Raw genomic sequence first — 12716 nt, forward strand, 5'->3', positions numbered from 1 at the left:
GATGGAGCTGGCCCTGGGATAGACGGCAGTGTGAGCCGGGTACTGACCCAAGGCGTCTCCTGTTCCCAGTGAAGGCAGTGAAACGGTAGTCTCCAAAAAGTGAGTCTACCTGTTCTGTTGAAAGTAAAAATCTAGAGGATTGGAACCTGTCAGCAACCACTTCTGATGTTAAGGGACCCAGGATTCTGACTAAAACACCCAAAGGCTGTAGATGTCAGTCCATCGGAGGATGGAGTGACCCAGGGACCCTCCCTACTGCTCCTCCCCTTTGTTTACAAGCATTGACCACTCCACATAGATTATGCGCTCACTCTGGAAATGTCAGCACACTGGCCATCAAAATACCATGCAGATCCCCAAGGATGTCACTAGGAGAAGAAAGCAATAATCCAGTGACTTAACCCAGGTGTCCTTCACCAAATCCTACGCTTTCTGGTCTCGAGGCCAGGGCAGTTTCCCCACCAGTCCCTCCTTTCGATTTAACAGGACCATCTCTAAGTCCAAGACAGGCAAGCTGATTAGTATTATTTGGAAAGGTTCAAGTGGAAACCCTAGAACAGTTGTTTAAGCAAATGGCTCCTAGTCTCCCAAATGGGGCGGTGGGAGGCTGAGGCAATGCCAGAGAGCAAGAGGAACCAGGATTAAAGAGTGGGAGAGAGAGGCGGAGAGACAGAGACAAGCCGACACACAGGCTTGGATCTGGGCAAGGGAAGAGTGTAGGGCCTAAGAAAATCCCCCGTGCCACTCCACGGTCACCTCGGGCCTGAGCTCTGGCTACGGGCAGGCTAAGTGAGTCGAAGGGACGTCTTCGAGGGGCTAGGGATTGGAGAACAGCCGGGACGACAGCTCCGGCTTGGGAGAGAAGAAGGCCTCCTTGGGGGGCCCGGGGTGAGCGGGAAACCCGACAACCGGGTGCACTGGGGTGTGGCAGGCTGGGGCTCCAGCACCCCGCAGCCCCCGGCCCCCGGCGAAGGAGAGGTCCTGACTGGCCCGCTCAACTCGCGGTCCCAGTGGCAGCAGCCCCAGGTTGCTCTAGCCTCTGCTGTCGGCTCGGCATTGTGAACTCACTTAAACCGGCGAGGTTTGAAAACAAACACGTGCAGCTTCCCCGCCGCACTGTTTTGGGAGCCCAGCCAGCGACTTTCACAGGCCGGAGCCTCTGCGTGGTTCTCTCCGCCGCCCGCGAGGGCGGGGGAGTCTCATGCATATTCATCAGCACGTGGAACCCCGGGCCTCGGGCCGCGCATGCGCACAGCTCTCCCGGCCCGGCCGGAGCCCGCCGCGGCGGTTTGGGAAGCGCGCCGCCGGGGTGCGGGGTGGCGGGAGGGTCCCTCAGACGCTGACGACCCAGCCTTCCGTGGAAGTGTTGTGGGGAAGTCCCTCTGTTGCACCCCTACAACGACCCCAGAAGACTGTTTCCATGCTTTCGAGAAATCCACCGATGCCAAAATTTTCCTTTACGCACTCCGTCCTACCCCGTTCTTTCTCCTCAACTTTCAGTTTTCTTAACCAGAGGCTGGGATTTTCCCGGATGGACGGAAAACCTTTAAAAAGGAATCGCGATGCGAGCGTCTCCCACCGTTTACGTTCCTGCTTTCTGCAACTTAATGGACACTGTTACACAAAGTAAAGATGGAAAATAACAATTTTTTTAAAGTTTGCTAAGGTTGGACAACTTGGGTTTGCTTGCTATTGTTGTTTTTAAAGATGTGATTCCAATATGTTTATACTCATGCTCAACAGTGGATTCTTGTGTGTGCTATAGGTGACAATGTCACTGCTTAACTTTCACAACCTGTGGATTCTCCTGCATATGCTTACGGAGATGTCTCACAACCATCAGAGACAGCCAAAGTATTGCGGACAGTTGACACACTGTCAGTCTGTGGCATCTTCACTGCCAAATGGTATTTCCACTCTAGATAGCTAAACCCGATTTTTTAAAAACTCACCTTTAGTATATTAACATCAATTGGGAACTTCATACTGTTTTAGTTCTTCACTTTAAAATGGGTATCAACTTTAGGAACTGATGACAGATCCCAGTTTCCACAGTGAAAATAGCCCCTGGTTTGGTCTGATGTGCTTCCTCTTGCTAAGGAAAAGACTCTGTAGCAAACCAGGCTTGCATAGATTTAAAGAGTACATTATTCATATTTTGCACCTATTACATCATTATATTTGCAATAAACTTTGAGGAAAAGGATCGAATGTGACATAAGGAGTTAACATTTTTTGTTAACCACTAGATGACCACTAGTTTGCCCCAAACTAGCAGTTATCATTTTTTTAAATTGCTGTATGCATACCCATAATAATCTTACTTTCTATATCTAACTAGTTTGAATTGTACATATTACAAAGGATGGACAGGGTGGTTAAAAAGCTGAAAGAGAGACTACCATAGGTAACTTGTACCTTTAGCAGCTTGATGGCACAGATAGGATCATTATTTCCATTGCCACACTATTTTTAAGAATTCTAAAACAGTTGATATCAACTGTGACTATCTTTATGAACACATTTCTCCCCCAAATATAACACATAATTCTAAGAACTGTACTTGATACTGTAACTAGAGAGGAGGAGATAAATTTGTAATTAGTATTTTGAGTTGGAAAAACGAGAGAAACATAAGTTGGGAATGTGTAAGAGCTGATGTCTTTATATCTAGTTCACAGTGAAGGGTACAAGTGCCTTTGAGTGTGCCAGACCACATACAGTAACTCCTCATAACATCATAAACTAAATCCTCTCTTTAAGGCCTAGGGCCTTCTCCAAGTCACTTCCTGAAAAGCAGTATGTTCAGGTAACAACCCTAACAGCACTGACTCACAAGGGGTCCTAGATACTGATTAAATGTTGGCCTCAAAAAGAAAACTTCCAGAAGGTTTTTGGGCTGGTTGAGGTACTTGGGGGTGTAATTCTGTGGCCAGCCCTTTAAAAGTTCTGAGAAAACTTCACAATCAACAAATAAAAACATCTAAATGCCAGGCCCATCAGCAAAGAAGGTTAGTGCTATTTTCATTGTCAGCTAAAAAAGAAAAAAGGAAAAGATAAGCAGATGGGGCAATTGAAAGGTTACATCTTTCTTTTGGAGGTGGTTTGCTTTTTAAAGGTTAACTTGAATGCTTGACTTTAAAAAAATCAAAATCATCAGCTGCAAACGCTTAAAGCAGTTGGGGGTAGCTTTTGAAGAAGAAAACAAAGGATCTGAAATGTTTGAAAATTACTTAGCCCCCATATAAATGGTGTTTGTATATTTATATGCTTGGTCTATAAATGAACACACACACATACCACAACTCATTTCTCTTCATTTCTCAAATATGGTTGCTTATACTCAGGCATTTTCTGTTGACACAACGTAAGTTTTTAATAACTTGTTAGCTGTTCTCATCATTTGGTAGTATTCAGAATACAATGCAGTTGCAATATGAACCAGGACAGCATTCTGCCTAAGTCAAAATCTACAGCTACACACAGGAAACAGCCATTTGCAGCGTCTTCAGCTCCTGCTAAAGAGAGTCTAACAACATATTTCGCTGTTCACATTCATGTATTTCAAAACCTAATAACCCATGAAGAAAAGTATGAAGAATACATCTCAAGAAGTAGACATTAAAGGTACCAGCAAAATAATAGACTACATTTAAGTTTGAAGCATTATTTTAGGCCACTTACATCATTAATGACTTTTTCTTTGTTATAGGTGTTGGAAAAGAGAATGCACAGAAGGGTTGGCTTAAATGTTGGCTTCTATTAGGTTTCTTTGCTGTGCGTGAGATTATTCACAAATGCAAACACACTACTCTTTAAATGTTCTTTTAAAAATTATTTGTCCTTCAAAGTCTAAATAGATATTTGAAATATGAAGTCATTTTGAAGTAAACATTTACACCTAAAATTTGTCTTTAAAATATCCTACTTAAATCATATGTCATAGTGTAATATTTAACTATCAGGTTCACAACAAAAATTAGACATATAATTCCAAATTTCAAGTAAAACTATATTCAGGAATAGAAATATTTAAAGAAAAGATGAACTCATCATTTACTATTGTCTTAAATGCACCAGCAAATTTACAAACCTACCACTATTATCACGTTTATCATTATCACAATCATAACAGCTTATCAGACAACCTGATCTCAATAAAAGTGGGAAAGATTATTAATTTTGGTGTTTTCTTGAGAGAGGAGGCATCTATATTCCTCTTTCTATTTTTAACTATTGAACCTAATGTCTGGAGTCACTTCAAATGCAACACTGTTAATCAATTTCAAACTTCCAAACCAGTGGTGGCTAGCTTTTGGTTTGCAAATTTTTGGAGGAAGCAACAATTCCTGCTTAGGTATTCAACTTTCATAAATCTCACTAAACCTTGCAAGGTGGCGCTCTTTTCATGAAAAGCCAATATTATTGTTATAATCAGAATAACATTTTAAAAAAAGTTAAACACCACCCTCCCCAGTGTTTGATGTGCTATAGTAAGTGCAGCAAATTCCTTCTTCAGCAAATAAGACTGTTAACTAACAATGACAAATGTAAATAGCAAGAGATGAAAAGACAAGTTAACAAAGGATTCTTAAAGATAAGTGAACATTTTTGTCTTGTAATTGGCCAATGGTATAATCTGAAACATTAATTTCACTTTAAAATAAACGTATCTTAAGGGGTTATCATACTTTGTGGGGTTTTTCCTCTTGTTTTCTTTCTCAGAGTCAACTATGGCCTGTGGCTTCCTGAACACATATAGCATAATAAAGAATCAGGTCCACGGTCCTCCTTCCCCAGTGAGGTCAGCTTCTGCTGTCTGCTCTGTACCTCTACACCCTAGCAGCTACAGCCAAGGGCCTGATTTGTGATCTTCGGCTATGTAGTCTGCCTAATGGGGCGATCAAGCAAGCTACAACCAGAGACAAAGAAGCCTGCGTTCCTACCAGCCCAGCTAACTTCATGGAAGCAGCATAGCTTGCAAATCTATCAAACTAAACTGCAAGAAAGACAATCTGATTTAGAGAAAAGGCGTCTGCCACAGTCATTAAGCACAAGTAATTTAGATTTTTTATATTGTCTGCTCATTTACAAATTTACTGTATCAACGCCAACCAATGGAACGAATTTCTTAAGTAAATGAGAAATAAATAAAAGAGATAGAAAGATAATCAAATTACTTAAAATAATCCTCTTCCCTAGATGTATTTTTGAGAGAACTAATAACAGTGGCAAAATCATAGGAATAATAACATATGATAGGAAGTAATTAATTTAAATTAGCATCATGTTTGAAGAATTGAAACGCTTTATGGACATTTACTTTTGTACAAAGAAGGAAGGCCTGGAAAACCATGCATCGACATTCTGAAAATTAGTTATGGTCATAAATGGTTTAATTGAAGACAGCAATTTAAAATATGATATTGTAAATCTGCAACTTGGTTTCAGCCCCGGGAATTTAATCTAGGGGGCAGCGGAACCCTCCACTGCAAGTTCATTTGCAACGTTGCAGAGCGAGCCCCTGAGCTTCTGACAATTCGTCTACATTAATATTGATGTCGCCTGTGCAATCTATTTCTGTTATTTTTATGGTTGTTATTCTACATCTGCAAAGGTCATTTAAATTATACTGCGGCCGAAAATTTGTTTCATAAATTTTGATATAAATACTAATTACACTCTCTCGGAGAGCCAGCAGGGTAGCATTCATTTATCACGTTTATACGACCTGCAATGACAGAAAGGGAAGGCAAGAGAGACTGGAGAGCTTTTCTGGAGACCCTTTAAGACTGGCAGAAGAGGCAGCAGGTTGCTGGTGGGTGAAGAAGAAACTCCTACCACAATGACTGAGATTTAAGAATCTTTAATAAGGTACGAAAGGTTACCAAACAGTTCTGGAAACTAAAGTGTACATACGAGTTCTTCTAGCCATAAATATTGAAGAGCTGTAACATGGATAAACTGGCCCTTAACATGCGGATAAATATGGAAACTAGGAATTATATACATTATGTGGTTGTATCTTTTGCCAAAAGCGACGGACAGTTATAGTTTATATCTTTTTTTAATATCACTTTACATAAACGAATGGAACAGTTTGACACGCAGATCCAGGCTCGTACTATACGAATTCTTGACAGGACGTGAAACAACATTTTACTGCACTAAAGTACTCAGACTTTGGGACGAAATGTTTGCACTTCATACAAAAAAAGCACATTAATACCAATAATATTCGGTTAGGTCGACGTGAAGACTGTAATCGTACAAAGTAATTCACATTTTGGTACACATTTACTAGAACATTCTTGCCATTCAGTACAAACAGTTGGCTTTCGGCCGCCCACCCCTCCCCCTCCCCCCACCCACCCTGCCCCTCCCCCCCCCCAATGCAAAGACCACAACGCCACAATCCCACCCACCCTCTCCAACCGAGATATAACTATTTACAGAATTCAACAGTACAGTTTTAAGCTAATAATTCTGTATTTACAAGAGCACAAAGAAAAAAAAGCCGAAGCCCCAGAGAGCCGGTTCCGATCCGACAAGAAACTGGCCCTCGGGGTTGGCGGCATTTGGTCAGGTGGCCTCCTTCCCCTCGACCCCCTACCGCACCTTGGGTACCAAGCCTTTGCCAAAAAAAAGAAAAATTCTGAAAGCGAAAGGAAATTTTTAAAAGATTGATGCTTCCTCTCTTACTCGTCCTGGGTCTATTGGCAGATTTTTAAAAAAGGATTGCGGGGTCTGTGGGGCTGTTTCGATTCGCAGGGTTCTTTCAGTAATGTTGTATATACGTGTGTGATCAGTCTCTTAAATAGGGTTTTGTTCGGTGTTTTGTTTCTGATTTTAAACGTACCATTCGTTAAAATTGGAAGAGAGTGCGCTGTGGCCAGCTGTGTGGTGGACTGCAGAGGAGGAGGGCGATAAGGAGCTGGTGGTCGGGTTGTCTGTGGAGGGAGACACGATGGTGGGAGGCGTGGAGGACTCGTAGCCTGAGCTGGCGGCCGGCGAAGGCTGCGAGCCCTGCGAGGAGGATTCGTGGACCTGCAGGAATAAAGTCGCGTTTTTACGGACATAAAGAGCCAGTGCGGCGGCTGCCTAGAGGGGCCAAGGCCGCAAGTGCCCGTCCTCCTAGACCCCTTGGAGCCCGACCCCAAATGCAGTCGAGGCCAGATCAGCGGAACTTGGGGCTTGGTTCCCCTGCATCGGCCTGCAGACGCCGTGCTCCTGGGAAAGTCAGCGTCGCAGGACTCACAAAAGAAAAATAGGTCTGGGAAGAGGGTGGCTGGATTTGAGGCCAGAGACTGCACTTTCCTTCCCCGAATTTTGTTCGCCCACATTTAGGTGAGCCAGAGCTCAGGCCTGGGTGCAGGAGTCCAACTCTACAGTCCCACGGGGCCAGGAGCAAGGCCCTCAGTTTCGGCAGCTTCAACCCCTTGCAAAAGCCTAGCTCTGGGCCAAATTCAGTGGCGGCCTTTGCTCGTACTCTCCTCTTTTAACTTTTATTATGAAACCATTAATTTAAAACAGCCTTGGGCATTCCCACCCCCTTTTCCAGGTCCCGCCCTTCCCTCTCGGCCCAGCTCGACTGAGTGGAGCCTTCGCCTTCCCGTTTCCTCCGGCTCCCGCCACCGCCTGGCTGCCACTCGCCTCCCGACCCCCGGCCGAGAGCCGAGTCAGCTCCTGCCTCAAAGGGGGCAGCGAGAGAGAGGCGATTACCTTCATGTGTTTGCGCAGCGAACTGGGGTGCGTGTAGGACTTGTCGCACATCTTGCAAAGATAGGGCTTGTCGCTCGTGTGCACGTGCATATGCTTCTTGCGGTCGCTGCTGTTAGCGAAGCGCCGGTCACAGCCCTCAAACTCGCACTTGAAGGGCTTCTCCCCTGGTGCGAAAAGAGAATGAGAGGGGTCTAATTAGAAAAAATTCCGCTGCCGTTTTTCAAAAACTAAACAAATGGAAAAATAAAACAAAAAGCCAGCAGCCCAGGATTAGCACTTTGCAAGCTTAAAAACCCGGAACGTCAATAAATTCATATATCCGCAGCTGAATTATAAATATCTTAACTCTATTTTAATCTCTAATACAATTAGATCTACATTTTATTTTTAGGTTTAAAAAAATAGTAGGAGGAGGAGTCGGTTTTTAGCATCAGGGTCTGGAAAGTCCTGTTAACCAGAGCTATATACACGATTTCAGATTACTTCTACCTGGCTCCCGGTTTCTAGTTTTCACGTTTGAGGCTTATTCTCCTGCCCTATTGCTTTTCTCTCCTCCTCCTGCCCCCTCCCCGACGCTCCACAACCCCTCATCGCCTCCTCCAACCCACCCCACTCCCTACAGACACTCACATTTTATGGCAGAGTCTGTGGGGGAGAGAACTCAACGCTGCCAATTCTTCCCTGACTCCGCGTTAAACCCAAAGTCCCAAGCATGGTCCTCAGACCTCATCCGGATAAATCAGAATAGGAAAGGAAACCCAATTCCCGGCTTCGTGGGCCCAAGGGGCCCAGAATGTCTTGCCTGATTTCAGACTACAGCCCTGAGCCCACGGGAACTTTTTTTTTTTTTTTTTAAACTATTCCAGACCTGTGTCTTGATTATTTTTAAAGGCCAAAGCTGGTGATCCGGTGTTTTGAAAACCACCCTCTTGGAGTCTAATAGACAAAAAGGTCTTCCTCCCTTTGCTTGGACTTTCTCCATCCCTCAAGCCCACGCTTAAAACCAGTCACTACTAAAATTGAGCTCTTCAAATGTGCATAAAGCTTCAGAAGCCTCCTTAATCCCAAATTATTTCCTTTCCCCCTCCTGTCTCAACTATTTCTGTCTCTATTTTGTTTTTTTCTACACCCCTAACCCGCTCGCCTCAATTTCCTCAGCTCTTTCCTTTGGCAAAGTCCTCAATGAAGTACCTGGAGGGAGATGTTGGCAGCAAGCAAGCGTTTAGATTTGTCTGCAGCCTGAGCAGCTGGCGCCTCCGCGGCTGCCCGGAGCCAGACACTTTCCCCGGCTTCGAAAGCACCAAGTCTCCGCCAAACCAGGTTTGGCTTCCTGTTCTCCGGAACTTTTTTGTTCCTCATTTTAAAAATCTCTATCTCCAGATCCTTCTTGTCTGCCCTCTGTTTTATTTTGTTTTTTCATAATTTCAATCCCCAAACTAAAAATTAGCGCACACTTTCCCTGCCTGCCTGCCAGAACCTGACACCCGGATCCCACCGAGGCTCATCTGTACGACCTGGCCACTGACTTTCGGATTTTGGGTCCCAGGCCCAAGTGGGATGGGTAGGGGTCCTAGAGCGGTTTCCGTACCTGTGTGCGTCCTTTTGTGGATCTTTAAGTTCTCGGAGCGTGCGAAGACCTTGCCACAGCCAGGGAAGGGGCAGGGGAAGGGCTTCTCGCCCGTGTGCACGCGGATGTGGTTAACCAGTTTGTATTTAGCTTTGAAGGGCTTGCCCTCTCGCGGACACTCCTCCCAAAAGCAGATGTGGTTACTCTGCTCCGGGCCACCTACGTGCTCCACGGTGACGTGCGTGACTAGCTCGTGCATGGTGCTGAAAGTTTTGTTGCACGACTTTTTGGGGTTGGCCAGTTGCTCGGGCTCGATCCACTTGCAGATGAGCTCTTGCTTGATGGGTTGACGCATATAGCGGAAGAAGGCGCCGGCGCCGTGATGCGCGGCCATGTTCACGTTCATGGGCCCGTAGCCGTGCAGCTGCGGCGCAGCATAGTGCTCGGAACGCGGGCTGGTCACCTGGCCGTACTGCTCGGGTCGTGGGTACATGTCCCCCGAGAAGCCGAGCCTCATCTGCCCGTTGACCACGTTAGGCGACGCGTGGCCGGCAGCCTGCTCGTGAAGCCCAGGGAAGAGGAGGTGGCCCGCGGCGTCCGTGTGGCCGTGTGGGCCCCCGAAGCCCCCGGCCGAAGCAGCGAAGAGGCTGTGCTGTGCGCTGGCTGCCGCCGCCGCGTCGCCAAAACCCCGGTTGCGGAACAGAAAGTCCCGCGTGGAGTTGAAGGCTGCGCTGGAATAGGAGCCGACGTGGCCGGGGTGATGGTGATGGCCCAGGGCCGCAGCTGCCGCGTAGCCCGGTGCCTGCGACGTGAAGGCCGTCTGGCCGGCCGAAGCCAGTTCATGAGAACTGGGGTTGAGCTTGAAGGCGCCCATGCCGTCGGCGAACGGGTTGATGCCCAGGCCCACGTCTCGCTCGGCCACGTCGCCCGCAGAGTGGTGGCGGGACGCGCCAAAGGTGGTCACGCCGATCGCTGGGTACTGGGGGCCGGCGTCCAGGAGCATCGTGGCTGCTCGGGGCGAGCCCCGGCCTCCCCCGCCCCCCCCACCCTCGCCAGCCAAAGAGGGAAAATCGGAAGGAGGAGGAGGAGGACCGACAGGAGGAGGAAGAGGAGGAAGAAGAGGAGGAGGGAGGGGGAGTCGACCCACCTCTCGAAGTCCTAGCCTGCAGGCAACGGCGCGGCGCGCCGGGGCGCCGGCCCGGCCAAACGCAAAGTAGCCGGACGGCTGCGGGCCGCTAGTAAGACAGGCTCCAGTGCCCGCCACGCACACCCAGCCGGCCCGGCTCGCACTTTCTCGCCGCTCAGTCTCTGCCGAGAGGGCCGCGTGTCAAGGCTGCCCGGGGAAAGGCATGGAGCATCTCAGCCCCCCAAAAAAACTTCCTCCCGGATTTGTAGCATAGAGGAATGTGAGCGCCAGAGCCGCGGTTGCTTCCCCCTCTCCGCCTCTCGCCGCGTGCCCCTCCTCAATTCTCCACTAGCCCCTCGCCCTTTCTTTTCTATCTCCTTTCTCTCAGGCTCGCCTCCTTGCTCCTTCACTCTCCTTTTTTCCCTCTCTGCTTTTTGCAAAAAAAAAAAAAAAAAAAAAAAAAAAAAAAAAAAAAAAAAAGAGGGGGGGGGGGGGAAGAAAGAAAAAAAAAGAAAAAGAAAAGGCGCAAATCATGCACAATATTGTCTTTTGCGGTTTATCTTCCTGGGGAGAAACTTTCACCTCCTCAGCCGGGCGGTGAGCGCGAGACTGATAGCAGCAATCATTCCTGCAGATAAATGAATTGAAAGGACGACACCGTCCCCCCCTTGATGAATGGGAGCAGGGGGAGGTGTCACGTGCTGCGGATGCTGGCGCCCATTGGTGCGCCTGCACTCCCCCCGCCTGCAGCCGCCGCGCCAACGGAGGGCGCGCCGAGGCGCCGAGCGCAGCTCATTGGCCCGCCCGCCTCATCAATCCCAGGTATTGTAAAGCGCTTGACATCCCCTTTTGACAAACCAGGACTGCCAGGAGAAGCAACTTTCTTTTTAGCCAAATTTTTTCCCTCTTCTCACGGAATTTTTTTTTTTTTTTTTTTTTTTTTTGCCACGATTCCTTTCCTTCTCACAGTTGTATGCATTCCTCCTCCTCCTCCCATGCCCCCACCCCCACCCCCGCGCGGTTCTTCCCTAAACCTACTCTTCGCTGAGCGTTTAGAGACTTCGGGCGTCTCCTTGTGCAGGAGGCGGGGATGGGGCTGGTAAACACAGCAAAGGCACTTCCAGAATGTCCCGATTCAGCAACTTTCTTTTCTTTCTTCCCCCTTTCCTCCCATTCAAGGGCAGCAAAAAAGGCTTTTGTTATTTGCTCCTTTTGAAGTTTGTTTCCCTCTTGCTTAGTCCCCCTCCTGTTTATAATTTAAGATCTTGGGAGCACACTGGCACTATGCTCTCTTTACAAGAAATGCAATTTCTCAGTGTAACCGGTAGCCTCTGTATTCTCGCTTTTATCTAATCAGACTTCCTGCACCACCGCACCCCCAAACACACATACACACACACACACACACACACGTGGATGAAAGCGCTTAAGTTCCCAGGTTATTGAGGTTGGAATTTTTTAATGGCAAATTTGAAACGTTGTTGACAATTTCCTTTTCTTTTTCCCTCTCTTGCCTTATTTTTCTCTTTTCTCTCTTTCCCTTGTCTCCCTCGACTGCCCCCGCTAACTCTTTCTCTCTGGTCTCCTGTTCCCTACTTGGGCCCCTTTCATTCAGGTAAAACTGTAAATTTCCCAATGCGCCATTGTTCCCTTGGGCTGCCCAAAGCTCCCTAGAGATCCCCGAATACTTTTTTGGTATTTAAATCCCCAATAGATAGGACCAATGTAAATTTTGTGACATTCAAACCTTTTCTAGTTCACAAATCAGTCACCCTTGTCACAGTTATTGAAATTCCGCAACTCGCCACACCAGGACGGTGGAAAAAGCGGGCGCGGTCTTTGTTGCCGACCAGGCTTTTGATCGCCAGAGAAAATTTACTTACCTTCAGATGAGTGAACAGAAAAAGAAATAACACTCCCTTTGATTTAGTTAGGAAAATGCAGACATTTGGATTCAGTGCAAACATACAACACTCGCTTGTTTTCGCGATGCGGCCCTCGATTAACCTGTCTTTGCCTAGCGCAAAGTCTATTCAACAACTGCGCGTACTTTCTTTTTGTCCCGTCCACAAAGAGCCATTGACTATATATTAAAATGATTGTTGAAAGGTAGGGGAGTATGGTACTTAAAAGCAGGAAAAAAAAAAAAATCCCTGTGACTCAATCAATTAAGCCAAGCAACATTTATGCATTTCAAAAAATGCTCGCGGATGCTGGGGGTTGTGGGGCTGAGGGTTGCATTTCTCCGCAGCTCTGTTTAAAACTCAGCAGCCCTGGCCGAGGGCTTAGCTGAAGCGTCTG

General features: G+C 47.1%; 1 protein-coding gene across 1 annotated transcript; it reads right to left on the reverse strand.

The window, feature by feature from the left end:
- Positions 1–6394: 6394 nt before the first annotated feature.
- Positions 6395–11071, reverse strand: ZIC1 (Zic family member 1). Its single transcript, XM_032263918.1, has 3 exons — positions 9311–11071; positions 7723–7886; positions 6395–7047 (listed from the first exon to the last, which is right to left on the reverse strand). Exons 1-3 carry the CDS (start codon positions 10290–10292, stop codon positions 6850–6852), a joined length of 1344 nt encoding a protein of 447 aa, XP_032119809.1. The 5' UTR covers positions 10293–11071; the 3' UTR covers positions 6395–6849.
- Between the last annotated feature and the right edge of the window lie 1645 nt (positions 11072–12716).

This window comes from Sapajus apella, unplaced genomic scaffold (assembly GCF_009761245.1).
Source record: "Sapajus apella isolate SASKATOON/1434 unplaced genomic scaffold, GSC_monkey_1.0 scaffold4, whole genome shotgun sequence".
In the NCBI taxonomy this organism is placed as follows: Eukaryota; Metazoa; Chordata; class Mammalia; order Primates; family Cebidae; genus Sapajus; species Sapajus apella.

Excerpts from the sequence above, each read along its gene's own strand:
- ZIC1 (XM_032263918.1), bottom strand. The coding sequence starts at position 10,292 with ATGCTCCTGGACGCCGGCCCCCAGTACCCAGCGATCGGCGTGACCACC. Across the intron at positions 7,887-9,310 it reads CCACAAAAGGACGCACACAG|GGGAGAAGCCCTTCAAGTGC; the intron begins GTACGGAAACCG and ends TTTTCGCACCAG. Across the intron at positions 7,048-7,722 it reads CGCTGCGCAAACACATGAAG|GTCCACGAATCCTCCTCGCA; the intron begins GTAATCGCCTCT and ends TTATTCCTGCAG.